The sequence below is a fragment of the Equus caballus genome, chromosome 8 (assembly GCF_041296265.1).
Source record: "Equus caballus isolate H_3958 breed thoroughbred chromosome 8, TB-T2T, whole genome shotgun sequence".
Classification (NCBI taxonomy): domain Eukaryota; kingdom Metazoa; phylum Chordata; class Mammalia; order Perissodactyla; family Equidae; genus Equus; species Equus caballus.
Window position 1 is genome coordinate 12,996,373 of NC_091691.1, and position 24,443 is coordinate 13,020,815.

General features: G+C 48.1%; 1 protein-coding gene across 1 annotated transcript; it reads left to right on the plus strand.

The window, feature by feature from the left end:
• Window positions 1–1,034: 1,034 nt before the first annotated feature.
• On the plus strand, window positions 1,035–23,977 carry LOC138915165 (neuroblastoma breakpoint family member 6-like). The gene is made up of 14 exons (XM_070219877.1): window positions 1,035–5,424; window positions 6,285–6,336; window positions 7,153–7,322; window positions 8,183–8,234; window positions 9,051–9,220; window positions 10,162–10,240; window positions 10,834–11,048; window positions 12,128–12,176; window positions 12,800–13,014; window positions 14,097–14,148; window positions 14,918–15,093; window positions 17,018–17,254; window positions 19,588–19,802; window positions 22,791–23,977. Exons 1-13 carry the CDS (start codon window positions 5,136–5,138, stop codon window positions 19,791–19,793), a joined length of 1,962 nt encoding a protein of 653 aa, XP_070075978.1. The 5' UTR covers window positions 1,035–5,135; the 3' UTR covers window positions 19,794–19,802; window positions 22,791–23,977.
• Window positions 23,978–24,443: the final 466 nt, after the last annotated feature.

Sequence of the window (24,443 nt, forward strand, 5' to 3'; positions counted from 1 at the left end):
TTCAAGGTGGGTGGGGTGTCTTCCTTATACTCCCTTCTCTTCTTGCTTGCATGGTTTCAGAGAAGTCTGATATACCTCTTATCCTTACTCTTCTCTGGGTAAGGTATTTTTCCCTCTGCTTTCATTTAGACTTTTCTTTTGTCTTTGATTTTCTGCATTTTGAATATGACATTCTTTCCTAGGTGTATACATTTTGGTATTTCCCTGGTTGCTATTCTCTGAGCTTCCTGGATCTGTGGTTCAATGTCTATAATTAATTTTAGGGGATGCTGGCCCCACGGCCAAGAGGTTAAGTTCACACGCTCCACTCGGCAGTGCAGGGTTTCACTGATTCAGATCCTGGATGCGTACATGGCGCTTCTCATTAAACCATAATGGGGCGGGATCACATATGCCACAACTAAAAGAACCCAGAGTAGAATGTACAACTATGTACTGGGGGGATGTGTGGAGAAAAGGCAGAAGAAAAAAAGAAGATTGGGAACAGTTGTTAGCTCAGGTGCCAATATTAAAAAAAAAAAAAAAAAAAAAAAAAACCTTTGGGTGGCAAAAACTGAAAAAATTTTTAGGAAATTCTCAGTCATTATTGCTTCAAATGCTTCTTGTGTGCTCCTTCTGATAGTCACGTTACACATATTTACACCTCTTGTGATTGTTCCACAGTTCTTGGATCATCTCTTCCTTTTCATTCTTTTTCCTCTTTGCATTTCAGTTTTAGAAATTTCTCTCGATATTTCTCCAAGCTCGCAGGTTCTTTGCTCAGCCGTGTCCAGTGTATTGTTGAACCTCTAAGGCACTCTCCATTTCTGTCCCAGTGTTTTTCATTTCTACCATCTCCTTTGGATTCTTTCTTAGAGTTCCCATCTTTCTACTTACCTTCCCCTTATGTTCCTGCATGCTGTCCACCTTTCCCTTTGGAGCCGTTAGCATGTTAATCACTGTCATTTTAAATTCCTGCTCTAGTAATTCCACCATGTCTGCCATATTGGAGCCTGGTTCTAATGCTTAGTTTCTTTCTTCAAACTGTGTTTTTTTTTGTCTCATACTATGTCTTATAATGTTTTGTTAAAAGCCAAACATGATATACTGGGTAAAGGATTTGAGGTAAGTAGGCCTTAGTGTGAAGTTTTGTCTTTATCTGGCTAGGGGTTAGGCTGGGTTTCCTGTTTATTGGAGCTGTAGATGTCAGAGGCTTAAGTCTCCTCTGGAATTCTTGGTTTTGTGTTCTCAGCTCTCTTGAGTGTCCCTGGTGATTTCTGCTTAAATGAGGCCTGAGAACGTGCAGTTCTTTCAGTTGTATCCTTTCCGTTATATTCCCCTGTTATCATCTAGGATAGATTTGTGTGTGTGTGTGTGTGTGTGTGTGTGTGTGTGTGTGGAAACATTCTGTAGTCCTATGATCAGGGCTCAGTCTTTGAGTCAGACTGGGTCCCTGGGCTGTGGCCTTCACAAGAGCTTCTCAGGGTTCACCTTCCAGGTGCCCTCGATGGAAAAGGAAGGCTAGAGGGGCTGGAGTTGGGCATTTCCTTTCCCCAAGGTCAGCTGGGTTGTGGTAAAATCCCAGTTGGTTAGGCTCTGGTCAAATAGTTTCTTTGAGAGCAGGCTTTGTCAAGAAAAACAAAATGCTCCGGATCTATCTAATAATAGCTACTTTCATCTCACTCTGCCAGAGGTGTAAGGAGATTTTTCTCTAGTCTTCACTGTGAGAAACTGATAGGGCTCCTGGACAGAAAACTCTCCAGAACTCTTGGGTTTCTCCCACGACTGGGCCCCCTGATGCTTTTAACTCAAACTTCTCCACACTGAGTCTCCAGCAATTAGTCAATTACCTGCTAAGTTTTCCTCCTCTGGTCCTGGCTCCTGCCTAGGTTTCTGCTTCAATAGGTTGTAATTCTCTTTGTTTGCCTAGCCTGTTTGTATGTCCAGTTAGGGGGGCAGTGGTTTGCTCTCTGACCTTCATTCTCTGACGGATCGAAGAAGAGTGGTTGATTTTCAGTTTGTTCAGCTCCTTTCTTGTTGTGAGGACAGGAGTGATGACTTCCAAGATCCTTACTTGTGGGACCAGAAACTGGAAGTCTCTTTAGACGTCTTGAGGGGAGACTGAGAGCTTGTTTATGGTCTCCTTAGAGAAAGTTCCCACTGTGCCTGAGAGCCAGCTTTACGTCAAGACAAATGATACAGTTGTAGAAGTCCAGAGGGAATCTGGACAAGTACATGGTGATCTTGGGAACAAAAGACATGTCTAACATTTTTTCCAGTTTCACGTAGAGCATGCCATCAGGGAAACTGTGTCTGATGGGTCATAAAAACAAAAAAGGGCATTCATTTAATACAAAGAAGAGACCTTTCAGTACGATTCTCTCAGCGTATCCTGAAATTGTAGTTGGGGATTTATGTCTTCATGACCAGACAGGCCATTGTGTTTACAATGGGTGGCATGGAACTCCTTAGTGCCTGCTGGACATTTCTGAATTTGGAATTTCTGAATTTTTCTGCAGAAAATCATGCAGAGGAGGAGAACAAAGAAGAAAAAGCATCAATGGACCCCAGGTAACAAGGAATGATCAGGGCCTGGAAGACGATGGGTAAAATAAGAGGATGGTTCCCAAATAAAGACCGAGAGGCCAACACTAGCCACGGATTTCTAAGGCAAAAGTGACAGAAACTGCTGGTTGAATTATTCCATTCACTTAAGCGATCAGGAAATAGCTTTCTAAAAAGGTTGTCATTTGCTTTTGTGATACTTGTCATACTAACGTAAGGGAAATTAACCCTTCTCAGGGAATTTGCTGTAGTCACAGAATCCATCTGTTCTCTCCTCTGTGGCTAAACCTAAGATGAGATGGATATCTGCTTTCTGCATGGTGAACTTTAGCTTGTTGGCATGAATTTCATAGTAAGAAATGTAATTAGACCAAAACAATCATGTCCCGTCACAATATTGATAGAAAGAAGTCTAGAAGGCACAAGGTCTCTGGGCATGTACAATGTGTCAGGAACGTGCATTCCTTGGGTGGCAGTATGTAAAATTCAACATCATTTCTGCACGCGGTTGAGCCACTGTTCTGGTTCTCTGTGTCTGCTGAGTGCCATTGCTGTACCATCCAGGTAGAGTTGATTCTCCTTCCTCATTGAGTGCTATCTGGCCAGTTCGCTGAGCGCCCACTCCCCTCTCTCCTGCCCTCAGGGGCAACCAGACCATGCCCTCATCATACGAGGATTGTTTTCTTTCTCTTTGAGGGGACTGTCCCTCACTTTCTGTGACCACTCTCTCTACCAGCAATCAGGACCAACTGGGACTCCAGGATCCGATCCTTCTTGGTTTCATCATATACTTTTTCCCCTAGGCTGAGCACAGAGCTACAGGAAAAAGAGAGTGTGACAGAAGCCCTGAAGGGGTCAGTGGATGAAGGCCCTGTGACTTCTTCAGGTCACCAGTACCCGTCTGGTTGCCACGAGCCTCCCAGCACCAATGTTTTCTTGTCTGAGGAGCACGAAGACTTCTCTGCTCTGGTTGCAGCTACTGAGTACTCCCATCAACAGGAGAAGAAAGCTCCAACAGGTCTCCCAGGTAGTGTCCATATTCATGTTCCGAATGTCCCTGTCCAGGTAAAGATATGTCATCACTTCAGTCTGGCCCTGGAGACGTAACTTGGTTTGAATCAGAATCTAGGACTCAGTTTTAAGCACACACATCGGGTGGGTCAGGTAGTTCGACACTCTTCCGAGTCCCAGGCCAAATCTCTGTCATCCCCGTTACCATGCCTGCTCCACTGCAAACAGCAGTCTCTGTCTCCTCTAAGTTGGTTTATCCTCAGTAGGGAGCCATCTAAGTGTCAAAAGATAAACACCTCTTGAATGTGTCTGGAAGTTTACCACCCAGGGCGTGGTGTGAACCCTGGCACCCTCCACCACTTTGAATAGCAAGAATCCTGTTCTCCAGGTGGCACCATAGATTCTTTCCTCTTTAGGAGTGATTAAATTCCATCCATCAGTCTAGTCTCGGTGTATAACTTCCTCCAAACCAACAGCAGCCAGCATACCTGATGGAGTAAGAGCTGAATCTTGCCACAGCCTTTCCAGAAAGCAACTAGATGAGCTGCTCATGACCTCGGGAAGAATATGTTGAACTCTTTGCCCAGGTTCAGGGAAGAGAACTTTGTTGTATTGATCTGCCAATTCAGAGACAGTCTGCCCTATGACTCAGGAAAGGAAGCCTGGTCCCTTTTCAGAAGACACAACCCGAGGCCTCCTGGAATATTCTGAGACTATCCTGTTCTCACGCTGAGAAGACTTATGTCCCTGTGTTGAAACAGGCCCCTGGGTTGGTAATGTGTCAAGAAGCAACTTTTTATGATGACTGGCCCTGTCCAAATTTATTTGCAGAAACTCAAAAAGATCAGAAGGATGAGGAAAGAGATGAGCCAACAGCCCCCAGGTAACTGATAATCCTGGCTGTGAAAGCAATGGTGACATCTGAAGATCTCAAATCCAGGGAGAATTAGAAAGTACCAGTAGACCTGTTTCATCCCATCACACTACCACGAATCACCCCTTTTAAGAATGCTGTCTGTTTCCTTGGGACTTGTCCTGTTAGTTTCCACTTGGTATTAATGTCTCAAGTTTAGGAACCTAGAATCAGCTTGACACCAGGCAAACTAACCAATCTTAGAGATTTCCTGCACTCAGGGAGACCACGGGTCCTCTCTTGTTTGGGGAAAACTAAGATAAGTTGCATAACTTCTGTCTGCACATTTGGCCTGTTTAACGGTGAGGATTTCATAGCACGACATACAGCTCGACAAAAATGTGTCTATGGTATTACAGTATTGACAGAAACAGGCCTAGAAGGCGCAAGATGTCTGGGAGCCCACAGTGCCCCAGGAGCCTTTACTCACTGGGCCTCTGTAAGAAAAGTGGAACGGAAGTTATGCTTTGGAGTTGCAGGAACTCCTGTGGTTCTCGTTGTGTGCTCTGTGTCATGACTGTGCCATAGAGGAGAGCTGAGTCTCCTTCCTCATTAACTCGTTATCTGGACGGGGCAGTGAGCACCTGCTGCCCTCCCTCCCCCCACCACGGCAGCCTCACTTAGTTGCAGTCAGAGAAGGACTGTTATCTTCTTCCTGTTTCAAGGGATGCCCTCTTTACCTTCTGTGACCTCTCCCTTAGTCTTCCCGTCAGAACCAGTGGGGAAGTTGCGGTGTCCAGTCTTTCCTCGTTTAATATTCTGTTATCTTTGTGCCTCTGGGCTCAGCTGGGAGCTGCAGGAGGAGGAGGAAATGGATGATGCGTGTCAGGATTCTTTGGATGAAAAGTATTTGGCTCTTTCCAGTCACCATGACTTGTCTGACTCCTGCCACCCTCCCGACAGTCCCACCATCCCATCTGATGAGCATGAAATCTGCTCTCGTCTGGATGGAGCCCGTGAGTACTCTATTGGAAAGAGGACAAGCCCCGAATGGTCTCCCAGGTAGCCTCCATGTTCTTTGTGCTCACACCTCTGTCCGGGTACACAAATGTCTCTTTGATGGCAGGCCTTGGAGACCCATCTTGGTTTCAATCAGAATCTAGGACTCAGTTTTAAGCACACACATCGGGTGGGTCAGGTAGTTCGACACTCTTCCGAGTCCCAGGCCAAATCTCTGTCATCCCCGTTACCATGCCTGCTCCACTGCAAACAGCAGTCTCTGTCTCCCCTAAGTTGGTTTATCCTCAGTAGGGAGCCATCTAAGTGTCAAAAGATAAACACCTCTTGAATGTGTCTGGAAGTTTACCACCCAGGGCGTGGTGTGAACCCTGGCACCCTCCAACACTTTGAATAGCAAGAATCCTGTTCTCCAGGTGGCACCATAGATTCTTTCCTCTTTAGGAGTGATTAAATTCCATCCATCAGTCTAGTCTCGGTGTATAACTTCCTCCAAACCAACAGCAGCCAGCATACCTGATGGAGTAAGAGCTGAATCTTGCCACAGCCTTTCCAGAAAGCTACTAGATGAGCTGCTCATGACCTCGGGAAGAATATGTTGAACTCTTTGCCCAGGTTCAGGGAAGAGAACTTTGTTGTATTGATCTGCCAATTCAGAGACAGTCTGCCCTATGACTCAGGAAAGGAAGCCTGGTCCCTTTTCAGAAGACACAACCCGAGGCCTCCTGGAATATTCTGAGACTATCCTGTTCTCACGCTGAGAAGACTTATGTCCCTGTGTTGAAACAGGCCCCTGGGTTGGTAATGTGTCAAGAAGCAACTTTTTATGATGACTGGCCCTGTCCAAATTTATTTGCAGAAACTCAAAAAGATCAGAAGGATGAGGAAAGAGATGAGCCAACAGCCCCCAGGTAACTGATAATCCTGGCTGTGAAAGCAATGGTGACATCTGAAGATCTCAAATCCAGGGAGAATTAGAAAGTACCAGTAGACCTGTTTCATCCCATCACACTACCACGAATCACCCCTTTTAAGAATGCTGTCTGTTTCCTTGGGACTTGTCCTGTTAGTTTCCACTTGGTATTAATGTCTCAAGTTTAGGAACCTAGAATCAGCTTGACACCAGGCAAACTAACCAATCTTAGAGATTTCCTGCACTCAGGGAGACCACGGGTCCTCTCTTGTTTGGGGAAAACTAAGATAAGTTGCATAACTTCTGTCTGCACATTTGGCCTGTTTAACGGTGAGGATTTCATAGCACGACATACAGCTCGACAAAAATGTGTCTATGGTATTACAGTATTGACAGAAACAGGCCTAGAAGGCGCAAGATGTCTGGGAGCCCACAGTGCCCCAGGAGCCTTTACTCACTGGGCCTCTGTAAGAAAAGTGGAACGGAAGTTATGCTTTGGAGTTGCAGGAACTCCTGTGGTTCTCGTTGTGTGCTCTGTGTCATGACTGTGCCATAGAGGAGAGCTGAGTCTCCTTCCTCATTAACTCGTTATCTGGACGGGGCAGTGAGCACCTGCTGCCCTCCCTCCCCCCACCACGGCAGCCTCACTTAGTTGCAGTCAGAGAAGGACTGTTATCTTCTTCCTGTTTCAAGGGATGCCCTCTTTACCTTCTGTGACCTCTCCCTTAGTCTTCCCATCAGAACCAGTGGGGAAGTTGCGGTGTCCAGTCTTTCCTCGTTTAATATTCTGTTATCTTTGTGCCTCTGGGCTCAGCTGGGAGCTGCAGGAGGAGGAGGAAATGGATGATGCGTGTCAGGATTCTTTGGATGAAAAGTATTTGGCTCTTTCCAGTCACCATGACTTGTCTGACTCCTGCCACCCTCCCGACAGTCCCACCATCCCATCTGATGAGCATGAAATCTGCTCTCGTCTGGATGGAGCCCGTGAGTACTCTATTGGAAAGAGGACAAGCCCCGAATGGTCTCCCAGGTAGCCTCCATGTTCTTTGTGCTCACACCTCTGTCCGGGTACACAAATGTCTCTTTGATGGCAGGCCTTGGAGACCCATCTTGGTTTCAATCAGAATCTAGGACTCAGTTTTAAGCACACACATCGGGTGGGTCAGGTAGTTCGACACTCTTCCGAGTCCCAGGCCAAATCTCTGTCATCCCCGTTACCATGCCTGCTCCACTGCAAACAGCAGTCTCTGTCTCCCCTAAGTTGGTTTATCCTCAGTAGGGAGCCATCTAAGTGTCAAAAGATAAACACCTCTTGAATGTGTCTGGAAGTTTACCACCCAGGGCGTGGTGTGAACCCTGGCACCCTCCACCACTTTGAATAGCAAGAATCCTGTTCTCCAGGTGGCACCATAGATTCTTTCCTCTTTAGGAGTGATTAAATTCCATCCATCAGTCTAGTCTCGGTGTATAACTTCCTCCAAACCAACAGCAGCCAGCATACCTGATGGAGTAAGAGCTGAATCTTGCCACAGCCTTTCCAGAAAGCAACTAGATGAGCTGCTCATGACCTCGGGAAGAATATGTTGAACTCTTTGCCCAGGTTCAGGGAAGAGAACTTTGTTGTATTGATCTGCCAATTCAGAGACAGTCTGCCCTATGACTCAGGAAAGGAAGCCTGGTCCCTTTTCAGAAGACACAACCCGAGGCCTCCTGGAATATTCTGAGACTATCCTGTTCTCACGCTGAGAAGATTTATGTCCCTGTGTTGAAACAGGCCCCTGGGTTGGTAATGTGTCAAGAAGCAACTTTTTATGATGACTGGCCCTGTCCAAATTTATTTGCAGAAACTCAAAAAGATCAGAAGGATGAGGAAAGAGATGAGCCAACAGCCCCCAGGTAACTGATAATCCTGGCTGTGAAAGCAATGGTGACATCTGAAGATCTCAAATCCAGGGAGAATTAGAAAGTACCAGTAGACCTGTTTCATCCCATCACACTACCACGAATCACCCCTTTTAAGAATGCTGTCTGTTTCCTTGGGACTTGTCCTGTTAGTTTCCACTTGGTATTAATGTCTCAAGTTTAGGAACCTAGAATCAGCTTGACACCAGGCAAACTAACCAATCTTAGAGATTTCCTGCACTCAGGGAGACCACGGGTCCTCTCTTGTTTGGGGAAAACTAAGATAAGTTGCATAACTTCTGTCTGCACATTTGGCCTGTTTAACGGTGAGGATTTCATAGCACGACATACAGCTCGACAAAAATGTGTCTATGGTATTACAGTATTGACAGAAACAGGCCTAGAAGGCGCAAGATGTCTGGGAGCCCACAGTGCCCCAGGAGCCTTTACTCACTGGGCCTCTGTAAGAAAAGTGGAACGGAAGTTATGCTTTGGAGTTGCAGGAACTCCTGTGGTTCTCGTTGTGTGCTCTGTGTCATGACTGTGCCATAGAGGAGAGCTGAGTCTCCTTCCTCATTAACTCGTTATCTGGACGGGGCAGTGAGCACCTGCTGCCCTCCCTCCCCCCACCACGGCAGCCTCACTTAGTTGCAGTCAGAGAAGGACTGTTATCTTCTTCCTGTTTCAAGGGATGCCCTCTTTACCTTCTGTGACCTCTCCCTTAGTCTTCCCATCAGAACCAGTGGGGAAGTTGCGGTGTCCAGTCTTTCCTCGTTTAATATTCTGTTATCTTTGTGCCTCTGGGCTCAGCTGGGAGCTGCAGGAGGAGGAGGAAATGGATGATGCGTGTCAGGATTCTTTGGATGAAAAGTATTTGGCTCTTTCCAGTCACCATGACTTGTCTGACTCCTGCCACCCTCCCGACAGTCCCACCATCCCATCTGATGAGCATGAAATCTGCTCTCGTCTGGATGGAGCCCGTGAGTACTCTATTGGAAAGAGGACAAGCCCCGAATGGTCTCCCAGGTAGCCTCCATGTTCTTTGTGCTCACACCTCTGTCCGGGTACACAAATGTCTCTTTGATGGCAGGCCTTGGAGACCCATCTTGGTTTCAATCAGAATCTAAGATTCAGTTGTAAGCACACACATCGGGTGGGTCAAGTAGCTGTACACCCTTCCAGGTCCCAGATCAAATCTCTGTCACCCTGGGACCCAATGCCAAGCACAGGCTGATGAACACCAGGTAAACCAGAGTGGGGAGATTCAAGAGATCATAACACGCTTCCAGCCACCACTGATGCTCCTGCACAACAGGAGTCTCCATGAGCTCCTTCTAGAAAGATAGGCCCTCTGATCTCTCCTGTAAGTTTCTTCCTAATTGAGTTCCTGAACTGAGCATTAATGCCTGTCCAAGTAGGGTGGTAGTCTTGCCTATTTCTTTGGAGATGTTGTTACCATGGTTCCTCAGCTCTGGACTCTGGTCTCTCTCACCTCTGAGATATCTTGTCCTTGCTAAACAGTCTGCTGAGAAACGAGACAAAGATACCTCTGTCTTTCCATGTCTGGAGTTTTCGCTGAAATCAAGGCATGGGCCCTGGTGGCCCCACCTCTATGAATCACCCAGGATCCTGGCCTCTCGAAAGCGCCAAACAAGCTTTCCTCCGTGGGGTGTATGGATTCCATCCATCAGTCTCATCTTGGTGTACAATCCCACCTATCTCACCAAAGACCAGGGTGTCTGCTCGGGCCAAGCTGACTCTTTCGGCAACACCTCTTGAAGGCTGCTGACATGTTCCCTGTGATCTTTGGTGAAAATAGACGTATTTAACTGTTTGCTCGACTCAGGGCAGAGGACATGGGGGTGATGATCTACCAGGGCCGGGCCGATATCTGAGTAGACGTTTCTGAATTTGTCTGCAGAAAGTCATGAAGACGAGGAGTATGTGGAAGAGAGAGAACCACTGTCCAAAATGAACGACCAGGGGAGGGTAAAGGACAGGTAAAGTATGGAAAGGGTCCTAGAAAGATCAAGGAGCACAAAGGTGACCACATCTGTGATGCGATGGTCACCCAAACCTGCAGATTGCAGTCCTGTCATTCCCTCAACCAACAACGACATAGCCCTCTGAATGGGGCTGTGCAGTCTCCTTCTGGTACTTGTAGAGTTAGTCTGAACCAAGGTGAACCAACCACTCTCATGGATTTCCTGTACTCCCGGACATCACGTGTCCTCTCATGGATGGTGGGTTAAAGGCAGGGTGAGATTCACATCCGCTTTCTGCAGAGTTCATCTTAGGTCGTTGGCAGGTATTTCACAGCAGGGAAGGTAACTAGATCCCCCAAAATGGTATTATGTTAGACACTGAGAGAAGGTGGCCTAGAAGGTACAAGAACGCTGGAGTCTGCAATGCCTCAGGAGCTGGTATTGCCTGGCCGCTGATGGAGCTTTCAAAACTATTTAGGCATTTGCCAAACATGTCCAAAAACTGTTTTGAAGGCAAATGGGGGATGTTCTCATAGAAACCTCTGTGGAGGTCCTAAGAACCTTTGACTCAATTCCAATTATACGTTTTCCTTTCTAACCCAACATAGGGAGTTCGAATTTCTAATTCGACTTCAGGCACGAGAGCTGACCCAGTTACGCCTAAAGACACGGGAAGGAAGAGAGCTATCCCTCCTGCTTAATCAGAACCTCAAGGAGCTCCTGGGCCGCAGTGACCTTAACAACCTCCGGGGGCAGGCCTTCCAAGAGCAATTGGCTGAGGGATGCAGGCTGTCCCAGGCCCTTGTCAGCAAGCTCGGCCCAGGTAAGGCGGCCACAGGCCCTGATTGTGCTGAGCCCTCCAAGGTCCCCGGCTCACAAGAGACTCCACTTCTCCCCTCCTAATGTTTTTGCCATCTGTCCTGGTTTCCACATCACACTTGGGGTCATGACAGGACCAGGAGCGGCTGGGTGGAAGGACAGAGAGGAGAAATGTACAAGGTGGAGGTGATAGTGTTCCGAGTGCCTGCTTCCTCCCTCATTTGCCATGGCCCTTGGGACAGGGGGCAGCCTCCACCCAGTGTTAGAGCACAGAAAGGCAGACATGATAGGAGGCAGCTAGTAAGGCTGAAAAGGGCCCTGAGCTAAGCGTGGACGTTCCCAGGCTCCAGCCTGAGTTCTGTCTTTTCTAACAGTGGGTGCGGGACGGATGTATCCTTCCTGGATTTCAGTGTCTTCATCTCTAACGTGATTAACACATGTGTTGCATGGTAGCTGTAGCATTCCAATAGGGAAGGCCTATGAGCGTACTTTCACAATGCTAGGGTCACTCACTGGGGTTGATTTCAGTGCTGGGTATGGTAGAATCTGGTAGTGGGATGTGGGTTTACACTAGAATACTTAGCACTTAACGAGGAGAGAATTTTCCTGGTGAACGGTAGAAGCAGACGTGGAAGTCCCCATGAAGGACCAAGTCATGTGAGACTCATGGGACAGAATTGTTTTTCGTCTCCTGAGAGAAAGGAGGAGGTTCTCTGTGAAAGGCATGATGAGATACGGAGTCACTGAGCTTGGGAACCAGCCTTGTGGCAGGAGGGAGGAGAGAGTGGGAGGAGCCCCTAGGAAAGCTGGAGGAGCATCTCTTGATCTGGGTAACCAAATCAATTTTTAACTCCTTGCCCAGTTCCACGAGAGCATGCCATCTGGGACCCATCAGATCAGGGCCACTTTGCCTGATCCATCAGAATACCACGGCAGCCCATTTCTTTACAGACAAAACACGACACCTTTCTGAACTCATGTAGAGGTAATTCGTGTCTCCAGGCCCAGAGAGGCACCTGCATTTGTAACGGGTGAAGTGCAACTAGCTCATGTCTAAATGGACCTTTCTCAATTTCTTTGCAGAAAACCACGAAGAGGAGGCTGAAGAACAACTGGGATCACTGACCCCCAGGTAACAGTGAAGGATCAGAGGAGGGTAATGTGCAATCAAATGCAGAGAGGGTTCTGGAAAGAACAAACGCAGAGGTCAAAAGCAGCTGCTTTCCTGAAGCAAGGAGGCACAAAACTGGCTGATTGTGCTGGTCTCCTCCACTCCCCCCATCTGGATCGTCCCTGTTCTTTGCAGCATGTGGAGTCTGTCTCACTCCCAGTGAGGTAACCAGGCCTAGAGACGTCCTGCCCCTTCAGACATGCCTTCTTCTCCTCCGGAGGGTCAAAACCCAGAGTCAGGTCCATACCTGCTCTCTGCATGTGGGCCTGAGCGTGTTGGCAGGTATTTCATGACAAGGAAAGTAACCAGACTAAATAAACATTCCTATTTTGCCTCAACCTTTAGAGAAGGAGGCCTAGAAGTTCCAAGATCTCTTCCAGTCTCCAGTGTCTCAGGAGCATGTTTTCACTGGGTCACTGTGTGTAAAATGCAAAAGGAAAGAAGAAAAAATGTGGTCCACCAAAAATGAGCAGATTTCTACTTGGAAGGCCTTTTGGGGATATTCTCACCAAAATCTCTCTCAAACTGCTTATCATCTCTCATGACCCCATTTCCACTCAGGATTTCTCTTCTCTCCCGCCTAGGAAATACCATTTCCTCATTCATGATCATGCACGAAAGCTGACCCGGATACGCCAGACGTTACGGGAAGGAAGAGAGCTCTCTGTCCTCCTCCATCAGGACCTCAGGGACCTCCTCACCCACAGTGACATTGGCAGAGACTGGGGACAGGGCTTTCAAGAACAACTGGCTGAGGGATCCAGGCTGGCAGAGCACCTTGTCCGCAAGCTTAGCCCAGGTAAGGCGGCCAGAAGCCCTGATTGCGCTGAGCCCCTCCAAGGTCCCTGGCTGACAAGAGCCTCGGCATCTCCCCTCATAACGCTTTCGCCAGCTGTCCTGGTGTCCACATCGCACTTGGAGCCATGACAGGACCACGACTGGCTGGGTGGGAGCAGAGGGGAGAAATGCACAGGGGGACGTCATAGTGCTCCAAGGGCCTGCTTCCGCCCTGAGGGACCGTGCCCTTTGGGGCAGGAGGCAGCCTCCACCTGGTGTCACAGCACACAAAGGAGGACGTGACAGGAGGCAGCTTGTTAGAGTGAAAAATCCTGGACTGAGCCAGAGCTCCTCGGGCTCTTGCCTGAGCTCTGGCTTTTATAGCTACAGGCGAGTACTTGATTTCTCCTTCCTGGATTTCCGTCTCCTCATCTGTAAAATGGGTCAAAAGATGTGTTGCCTGGTAGCTGTAACTACTAAAGGAGGGAATGCTCATGAATGTGCTTCAGAAAGGGATCATACTCCTAACTGTTTGGGGTTTATTTGGTTATAATCTGAAAATCTTGGGGCAGATACGTTGATTTGTAACAGAACACTTTCCACAAGAATATTTTCCCCTCTTATGATATAAAAGCCAACATGCAGGTCCCCGTGAAGTCCCGGGATGTATGGAGGGGTGAGTCATGGGGTTTTCTATCCTCCTTTTAGAGAAAGGAGTAGGGTCTATGTGGGGGTTCTGAGTGGACATACAGTCACTGAGACTAGGGAACCAGCTTTGTGGAAGGAGGAGGAGAGAACTAGAGAATTCCAGAGGGAAACTGGACAACTGCCCAATGACCTGGAGACAAAAGATATTTGATCTTTACGCAGTTAAACTCAGAGCACGTCATGATGGGGATCCAGCAGATCAAGGACATTCTGCCTGATGGGTCAGGACACCATCCCAGGCCATTCCTTCAAAGTCACACATGGGGCTGTCAGTACAACTCTCTCAGTGTGTCCTGCCCTCATACACAGGTCATTGCTGTCCGTGCCCAGGCAGGCCTTTGTGTCTGTAGCGGGTGAAGGGGCACTATTTCATCTCTGTCTGGATTTTGTTTGCAGAAAACCTGGAAGACGATGACGAGGAGGAAGAACAAGAATCGCTGAGCCCCAGGTAACAATGAATGAGGAGGGCTAATAAGCAAGGGTACAATGTGGGGAGAGCACCTGAAAGAAAGACCCTGAGGGCCAAACAGCCCCAGGGTTCACAGGCAAGGGGGAACCAGCACCGCCCCTGCTGCTGATTCCGCTCACTCCAGCAACGATGGCAAAGCCCTTTGAACGAGGTTGTCTCTTGTCTTTGTGGTACTCGTGGCCTCGGTCTGACAAGGGGAACTAAGAACTCTCAGGGATTTCCTGCCCTGAAAGAAATCCCTTGTTCTCTCTTGGAAGGCTAAAACAAGGATGAGATGCATGTCTGCTTTCCCAACTGATGGCCTTAGGTCCTTCATAGGTATAGCATAGCCAGAAAGGATCTAGACAAAATTAAAAAAAAAAAAACATAACAGGTCACAGTATTGACAGAAAATGGCCTAGAAGGCACAAGATCTCTGGGAGTCCACGATGCCTCCGAGGCCTGCATTCGCTGGGCTGCCATATGTAGATTCAACACAATGTATTCACAAACTGGAAGCCATTGTATAGGTCTCCGAGTGTGATGCGACTGTCTTACAGGGAGAGCGCAGCCCCGACACCCTCACTGTGGGTCCAGTGCACTGAGCACGTTCTGCTCACTCTCGTCCTCTCTCTCTCCCTCTCTCCTGTTCCAGGACAGCCAGGCTTTGCCCCAGTTCCTTGGACCCTACCCTTCAATCAGAACCAGCTGGGACACTGTGGTGTCTAATCCTTCTTGATCTCTTCTTTTCTCTTCCCTCTCTCACCAGTCTGGAGAGGGAGCTGCAGGAGAAGGAGATTGTGAATGGAATCCTTCCAGATCCATCAGGTGAACAGAATTCGACTCCTTCCAGTCCTCATGATCTGTCTGCCTCCGGGGAACCCCTCAGAAGCACTGCCTTTCCGTGTGATGAGCCTCAAGTCAGATTGACTCTGGAGGCAGCCAGTGAGTACTCCCATTAGAAAGCAGATAAATCCAAGTGGTCTCCCAGTTAGCCTCCATATTTTTTAAGCTCACCACGGCTGGCCAGGTAGAGAGATACTTTCTGCAGGCTCTTGGACCGAGTTTTAAGTACAGATTTCAGGAGGGCTTGGGAGCTGTGCTGTCACCCTAGTCCCTAGCTATGTCCCTCTCAGCCTGTCCCTCAGGGGCATCTGCAAGCCATTTTTCCCCAGGTGGGAGAGAGAAGGGATCATGACCACCTCACAGCCAGCACTACAGCAGGAGCACAGTAGGTATTTGTCAGACCTCTTTCTTTAAGATGACACATCTCATCTCCTGCAGTGTTTCTGCTAATTGCATTTCCTGAGCAGTGTCTCCCACTCCTCTCTGGCTATCCACACGTGGAACAGTTTTACTCAATTATTCTGGAGGTCTGTTCTCATGATTTGGGGGTTAAAGCTGATGCTCTACTTCCTCTGGGGTGACTACCTCCCTCTGAAGATTTAAAAACGAGATCCTAGATGCCGCATCCTGCCTGTGCCCCTTGGTTTCAATGAAGCCAGAGCTCTGGCTCTGGTTTCCCCTCCTCCATAAATGGCCATGAGTTTCATCCTTTGTGTAGGCTCAGTGACTTCTTCCATGTGTGGGTTAGAGCTTCAAGCATGAGGCACGTCTTAGTGTTCTAATCTCATGGAAATGTCAACAACCAGTGTGCCTGATAGGACCCTCGTCTAACTTATGAGCAAAGAAGAACATGAGGCCACAGGACAGAAGGACTACAAAGGCAGGGGGAGGCGTCTGCATGTGTAGAGTTGGACCATGATGAGAACAGGACTTCTGGGTGATTGGATTATTCAGACGTTTCATTGTGTGGAGAGGACAGGATCAGAGAAGCAGAAGGAGATTCATGGATCCAGGTGTCAAGGATGAGAGTCTCATAGAGTGTGTTGTCAGAAATCTACATGGTAACACCATCCAAAATGAGATTTTTACGAAACATTTAAAACAAACATTGGTGGCAATGAGGATGTGCAGAGGGGAGGAGAAAGGGGAACCCACAGTGGTGTGGAGAAGGCCCTGGGGGTTATGACCCGCCTTAGCCTGACCTGGACTGGTCTGAGGCTATTTCAGGTCTCTGGGTAGCCCTCTTTCTGAGAATAGATTTTCATTTCACAGAAGAAATTGAAACATGTTGGATTAGGGACTAAAGCCCAGACCCCCGGAAGAGTGTGTAACATAAGGACTGTGCAGCATATTACGTCCCTGAAGAACCACACCAAGCCTGATGCCGTAGCACCTCTGGCCCCTAAGTTTCTTATAAGGGTCTCAGACCTCTACCTCATTACTTACAGCCGCTACTACCTGCCCCCCCCCCCCCACCAAGTGGCAAAAGAATATATATATGTGTGGGTGGGTGGAGGGCAGCCAAAACTTACAGAAAACGAAGGTCAAAAGGCTCCAGAACTTTGCAAAGATTCCAAACTTGGTCTACAGTTTGCCAACTCCCTTCTTACTGGAAACAGAAGCCTTGGGACCATACTTCTTCCCTTCCTCTGATATTCTTCTGGGCAGACACCAGCAACTCTTTCTCCCCCATGTCCTGAGTCCTCTTTAGAACCTTCTCTGTAGGCTCCTGGACTAAGGTTACTACTAACAGAGTACTAGGCATGACCTCATCTGCCCATGCAAAGCCCTCTGGACTCCCAATCAGTGGGTGATTGTCCACTTCAGGGCCACTGCAGCCTGGGCACCTGCCATCTCGGCCTCCCCAGGCACACACGTCATGGCGACATCTCCTTCATACACATGAAGTCTGAGTTTGTTTCCTGAGACCACTGACAAGCAGTGACTTCTGAAATGAGTGGTCTGGGAGAGCTTAGCAACGGGAAACTCGGATTGGTCCTACTGAAACCACTTCTTGTTTCAGCTCCTTCCTGGGAGGCTTGTCAGCAAGGGCCTTTGAGTGGAAACTTGAGTTTCCAAAGGACAGAGATGCAAACTTCACAAGCACAGCTGGAGCCAAGCAGCTGGGGGAGCAATTATCTGGGGCTGCAGCTGGACCAGTTCCATTGCGGGGATGGCAAAGCCACGCTTGGTCTTTCTTTCACCACCTGGAGCTGTGCAGCCAACAGTGTTTCCGCAAACCGAGGTTCACTCTTCCAAGGTAAGAAAGAAAAGAAGAATAGGAAGCTCTAGTCCACGTGTTGGGCGTCACAGGGTAGTGGGGGGAGGCGACAATGGGGCCTCTCCCGTGCTCGCTTCAGGTCAGGTTGAAAGCCGTGAGGCTCTGAGAGAGCGAGGTGGTGAGAGCCTGGGCTTTAGGATCAGCTCTGCCCCAGGTCCCGGGTTTACATCTTACCCGCTGTTTCCCTTGGCCAGGTTGTTTAATCTCTTAGGTATTTACATCCCAATTCCCTCATCTGAATCCCCTGAGAATTAGGTCTGCATTCCATACTCTTACTCATACTGCGTTAATACTCTTGGGAGTATTAAGGACATCATTTCTACAGTGTCTGATTCAATAAAAATTGCTTGCTAACAACTATGAGTATGTCAAATCTACCCCCGTATCTTTCTGGTGCTTTAACACTTACAAAATGATTCTGCGTGCCTTGTTCCATCTGATGCAGAGCAGTCTTGATGGTCTCCACTCTCTCTGGACCCCATCTTCCCTTCTCTGTCAGAAAGGCACGTTTGCCCATTTTCCCCTCGTCTTTCAGGATCCATCATCAGGCCAGTTTTCCTGTTAGGTGCCCCCAGTAACACTGCCGTAGACACACTCAGTCCCCATGGAAACACTGGTGCACGGCTCAGTCTCCTCCTTATTCTTCACTTTTTCCCCTCTGTTTCATGGAAAGGGCCACCTTCATCCTTAAAGTGCACAAGTCAGTCTCTTTTAGGAGACTCGATTTAATTCACCAGCTCTACTCATCTCTAAGTCCATGTCCTCAGTGTTTTTCTCCTCAGGATCCTGAGGGGTTGCTTACAACTGAGCTTCCAGACCCTGACATCCGTTTCCTCTGGGTCTGCTCCTCCTCACCCTCCACCACTCTCAGCATCTCCTCCTGGGCCCTGGAGCTGCCTGGTGCTCATCCTTGAGGTGACGGTGTCCTCTGAGGAAGGAGGAGAGACCCATGTTCTCAAGCGGAGGTGGGGCAACAAGGAGCGCCCTGTCGCTCGTGGACAGGTCCTACAGAAAGTCTCAGTGAGGGTCAGGGGAGGCGGAGCCCTGACAAGTGCCGTCAGATCTTGGGCTGTTGAGTTGTCTTCTCACCCTCTAGCCTTTCTTTTTCCTTCTCCTTGGCTTCCCCAATCCCAGCCAAGACTCAGCCTCACTGGCCTAGTCGCTCTCTTTCCTGCTCACTTTCCACAGGGGCCTGAGGAGGAAACCAGGCTCCACGCCAGGTTTTTTGGCCAACGATAGTTTCTTAGTCCATTCAGGCTGCTGGCACAAAAATTCCATTGACTGGGTGACATAGAAACCGCAGAAATTTATTTATTGGAGTTCTGGAGGCTGAGAGGTGCAACATCACGGCGCTGGCACCTTCGAGGTTTGGGGAGAGCCCCCTTCCTGGTTCACAGAGACTGTCTCCTCGCGCCATCCTCACGTGCTGGAAGGGATAAGGGAGCTCTGTGGGGTCTCCTTTATGAGGGCACTAATCCCATTCATGAGGGACGTGCCGCCCAAAGGCCCCACCTCGAAACACCATCACACTGGGGATCCGGTTTCCACAGAGGAATTTGGGGGAACGTAAGCGATCCTTCTCTGGAGATTCCGTCAATGCTCTTTGTGTTATCCTCACCGTCCTCCTCCTGGTGTTCCACGGGTCATCTGTTTCTCGCCACAGGCTTTCTCCTTCTTCTTGCACTTCTAAATGTTTTCCAATTTCAACTGACCAGAATAGTGATTAGAATGTCATATTCAATGCCTCCAAATCACTATTTATTCATCTGTTCCATCAGAGAAAAAAACACATATGCATAGATGTATTTATATATTATGTCATACATTCTGTGTATTTTGTGTGTACCTTGTATAGGGTACATATATGACATATATATATGCAAGTTTTGTAAACTCCCCTGCTTTCACCCTCCCCCAGTTTTTTCTCTCCTATGTTTTCCCGTGCACTCTGGTTCTGCGTGATCTCTACAATCTCCTTCCTGCCAGTAGGACAACCTCTGTCCGTGTGATTTCATTCCCTTTGTCTTCTCTACTGAGACACTGTCTTTATCAATTCTGTTTTTCTTGATATCTTTTGGCAAATGGGAGTGTGTTTGCCTCCTGACCATCTCATCACCACTGAGCACTGTAAGAAAGATCGACAAAAAAGAAAATCTCACTGTCTGCATTGGCTTCACCTCACCCCCACGGACTTTCAGATGGCCGTTGTTGTTCGAGCCACTTTCCTTATTCGATGTCGCTCTCGGGTGGGGAGTAAGTCACTGTGGGTCGTGAATAACTGTGGATCCTGTTGGCTGTGGTTTTCTTTTCAGAGCTGGGTTTGGACGCATCCCTCAGGATGAAGACCCCTCCCACGCTGAAGGGTGATGCTCTTGAGTGTTCGGATGCCAGCAAGCAGGGGTGTCAAGTCATTGGCCACATTGATGCCTCAATTGTCATCCAACAGAGGATTCTCAAAAGAAAACTGCGGCTCAGCAAGTGGAGACTAGCATGCAGATTCCCTGGCCTTCAAGCTTAGGGTCCAGAGGTGAGCCCATCTGGGGCTCTCAGATGCACTTATTCCTCAGTGCTCTCTGTCTAAGCTTATAGCTCAGTCTCCTGCTCTTTTTTCTCTCCCTTGTTTGTTCTGTTCAACATCTGGTGCTACCTCTGTCTGGTCTCACCTCTGTCCTCCGTGGGGGCTGCCACTGTGCCAGGCCCTTCCATCTCCGTCTCCTGTGTGCACTCTGACCTCTGCTGTGTTTCCACTGCCGCTGTCCTGATATTCCCTCTCACCTTTCTTCTTAGTCAAGGGGAAGCCCAGCCCCATGGTCCTCCTCATCACAAAGCATCTTTGAGCCACTGAACACATTGCGCTTTGTCTGAAATCACACACTTTCTTGGCTTCTTTGCCTTCCCTTCCCTGCTTCCCCAACTCCACTGCCTCTTGCTTCTGGGAGCATTGTCCAAACGGATCACTTGCACATGGATATTCCTCCTGTATGTGTTAGTGAACCCGACCTAGGCCAACCCTTAACCCTGGACTTCTCCATGTGAATAGGAAGTGTTGGAACTGAGGAGAAAGAGCCCCGGTTATAAAAACTAAATGAGTGGCTGGGTCATGACCATGTGGTTGAGTTCACGCGCTCTGCTTCAGCAGCCCAGGGTTTTCCCGGTTCAGATCCTGGGCACAGACATAGCACTGCTCATCAGGCCATGCTGAGGCAGCGTTCCACAGCGCAAAACTAGAAGGACCCACAACTGGAACATACAACCATGTCCTGTGGGGCTTTAAGGAGGAGAAGAAGAAAACAAAAAAGATTAGCAACAGATATTAGCTCAGGGCAAATCTTTAAAAAGAAAAAACCTCACTGAGAGCCTGGGTGGGGGTGCTGGACTGGCCTGGTGTCGGGTTTCTCCTCAGCCCTTGGCTGGTCTGCATGGGGCTTCCAGGGACCGAGTGTCCCCACCTCAGGGCCTCCTCGGAGCTGGCAGTAGTACTGCCATGTAATAAGCAACTGGGGACTTTTATTTAGATGAATGCCTTGACCTCACAACTCAAGATTCTCATTTAAATGGTCTGGGGTGGGGTTTGAGCTTCAGTATTTTTAGAAAGCTCTCAAGTGGTTTTTGTGCAGCTAGAGATAAGAAGAACCCTTTGTCTCCTATGACCTCAGGTTTAGCATAGAAATGTGCCAAACATGTCAGTGCTTCATTGAAATGTCTGAGTATCCATCAGTCCTTGATGGAATTGTATTCCTCTCTCAACTGTACTATCTGTATAACATGCCAGAAAATCAAGAAGAAAAAGAGGTAGATGAATGGATTAGACTTAGAAGAACTCTACTTGGAAAAGACTTTCTCCAACTTTTTAGAATACAAGATAAAATGAGAAATAAACATTACATAGAAACCCAGTTTACAGATAACAATACCTCCCTATTACAAATAACAGAATTTAGTACTTTCTTTAATTTTTTTCTCTTCTTTCTTTTCTTTCTTTTTTTTTTTTTGGTGAGGAAGATTGGCCCTGAGCTAACATCTGTTGCCGATCTTCCTCTTTTTCCTTGAAGAACATTGTAGCTGAGCTAACATCTGTGCCAATCTTCCTCTATTTTGTATGTGGGAGTCTGCCACAGAATGGCTTGATGAGTGGGGTGTCTGTCCATGCCTGGGATCTGAACCCGGGAACCCCGGGCCACCCAAGCAGAGGGTGCAAACTTAACCGCTATGTCACCACGCCAGTCCCTTCTTTCATATTTATCATGTAAAATGTGAAGTTCACAGTCCATCAAATTGAAATCAAGTCCAATGGGTTTGGCGCTACAGTTGGAAAATTTTACTATTGATCAATTTTGGTCATTAAGTAAAATCCTCAAAGAGAACCATTATATTCATTCCCCTAAAGAAAATATAATAGTAAATAAATTGAACGTTAGGAAAAAGAGTTAGGTTTATGCTTCTTTATGCCATTCTTTACACCGGCGTAAATCTTAAAAAGGAATCTTTCCCGAGGGAGTGCTTTGGGGGAATCAAAGGGCGGGTGGAAGAGAACCTAGTCAAACCAGTTGCCTTCTGCATCCCCTTCAGAGACTTTCTGGTCTAGTCGTTGAGAATATTCCTAGCAATGCCCTAAGGTGTATCCTGGTGTGGAATCAACAGGAGGACTGAAGGAAAATGAGTGCGTCCATGGTTATACTCCTTGCTGTTTTTTTGCTAATTCCATTGTGTGTTTCCCCTTGTGGGTTCCTTGCTCAGTCCCTCGGGAGAATATTTCTCTGTAAAGCCTTACTCTCGTCCAGCCAAGGTGACCCAGCAGTATCTACTTCCTGTCGACACCTCCGGACTGGAGCCTTTCCTCTCACCGTCCCCGAAATGGACACAAAGGGAGGGGCCTGAGTTCTGGCCCCAGGGTTGTCAATAACAGCTCAGGTGGCTTTAGTTAGGCCTGAGCCCCCTGGCATCCCCACTCCTCATCTGCAGAAGGTGGAAGTGGATTTGGATATATTCTGAGGTCCCTGTAGGCTGTTCCATGCCGGACCTCTTCCCATCGCCTGCCCTTCTTCCTCAGAGTGCTGGGACAGAGAGAGAAAGAGGGCGTGCCTCTCTGCCAAGGGTCCCCTCCTTCCCACAGCAGTCTGCTTCTGAATGTGTGATGGATGCTGAGCACATCCCTCCCTGGGAGGTGTGAGACAACCATCCCTTTGCTCCAGACGAACGGGATTCAGGAGTGAAGTGGCTGCTGAGGACAGGGTGGTGGGGATCTGGCTAGGGCTCTGCAGCAGCTCTGAGATCGGACGTCACCAGCTCCTGGTGGGCGAGGACAGGGCTCCCTGGATCCCGCACGGCGGACTGGATGGAAGTTTAGGGAGGTTCTTCTTCTAACTTTGGATCTCCCTTTCCCCTTCAGCTCCTCCTCCCAGTAGGAGCTCAGCTTGCTCCTGGCCTCTGTCACCATGTAGCCAGCCCTCCAGGCTCAGCTCGCAGCAGGACCTGACAAAGACTCACACTGGCTTGTTTTTTCTCTCTCTCTCAGATACCAAGGACTTCCGAAACCAAGAAAAGAAGAAACCCCATTATGCAAAGTCGCTTTTCCACTTGATGCAACACATCTAAAACAGCCAATCCAGCTCCAGCCCAAACAGAACACCAGAGGGATCCTTTGCTGAGAATCCACATCACAAGCACAAACCACTCTCCATGATGTTTACTCCAAAAGCCTGCTTCGATGGGAGCAATCCCAGCCCCTCAGCCTCCAGTTGTGGGACATCGCGAAGGAGCCCAATGCCTAGATGCACACATGCTTCTGAGAGACCTTAAACCTCGCTCCTCTCCATTCCCATCCGCTACGTAACCAGAATCAGGAGCAAGCGGGCAAAGACAACGTGTCGATCCGGACGTTCTTTGCCACCAGCAGGGCTGTGCTAGGAGCAGACAGCAGTAACCGTGCAGTGTTCTTGTTGAGAATGTGCAGGCTGAATTTCATCATGAGGTCGTTATCAGACAGCTGCAGAACGTAGACCATTGAACAAGACAACTGGCCTTTCTTCCAACAGTCAGTGCCACCGCAAAATGACGAGCACAAAGAGGAGAAGAGATATTTTCGCTTCCTAAGGACTGAAAGGATTATGTTATTGTGTTTTTTTAGTCCTTTGGGACCAAAAATATCTCCTCACCTTTTTGTGGTTGTCTGTGGTGGTGGTGACGTGGCCTGGTTTGCCGGGGACAGGTCAGTCGTCTGGCTCAGTGGTCTGCATTCTGAAGTTGTCTGACCATTTCCTCCTGATGAAATTCAGAATCACCCTTCTTCCAAGAACACTGTACAGTTAGTTTCTGCTGTGAGCGTCCTAGCGCAGCCCCCTGGAGACCAAGGATGTCCAGTTTATCCACCACCGTTACTGTGTGACTAGCATTGGTCACTTTGTTCTGGAGGGCCCACGAGATCGGTTCATTGTAAAGAGGCCTTTTTTTTCTTTCTATCACTAGCAATTTGGTGAGTGGTACTTTGAGAGTGTATGAATATCCTCTTCTCTAAAAATCTTTCTCTAAAATTTTTACCATCATTAATGAGCCCTGCTGTGTGTCACTTATCGTATTCCTGTTAGTACACTGGACATTTTCTAATTTCGTCATTCCTCTATACTTGTAGCTGCTGGCACAGTGCTGTGGAAAAGAACTTACCCTCCCCCTTTCATACCATTAAAGTTTCTGTTGTGACTGTCACTGTGGACTCGTGAATTTTTTACATGCATTAGCATAATCCATTGTACTCAGGATTGATTTTGTTGGATATGGATTTAAGTCAATAGAAATCTTCTTGTTCCTCCTCTTCATACTTATGTGCTAAAGCTTCCCTTATGAATCACATTTCCTCCGTCATCTCTTATTGGGTAGAGTTGGTCCCTCAAAGACTTCCCGTGATGGAGTCAGGACTCCCCAGGGGTTGCATGTTTAACTCTCTTATTATGCTGCCTGATGCATGGACAGCTTGGCGGAATGTAAAGGACTTGCCCACAATGACTCTTATTCAGTTTTTAAAAACATTGTCTTGCTCTGTGTGTTCTGTTGAGATGGAGAATGTAAATCCATTTTCTCCCAGTTGTGTGTGCACTGGCTTTGAGGGGTGGGGAACTTTGGGAATGTCTGGAACTTGAGAGGAATTTGTTTTTCTTTTTTTCAAGTCTTTTGG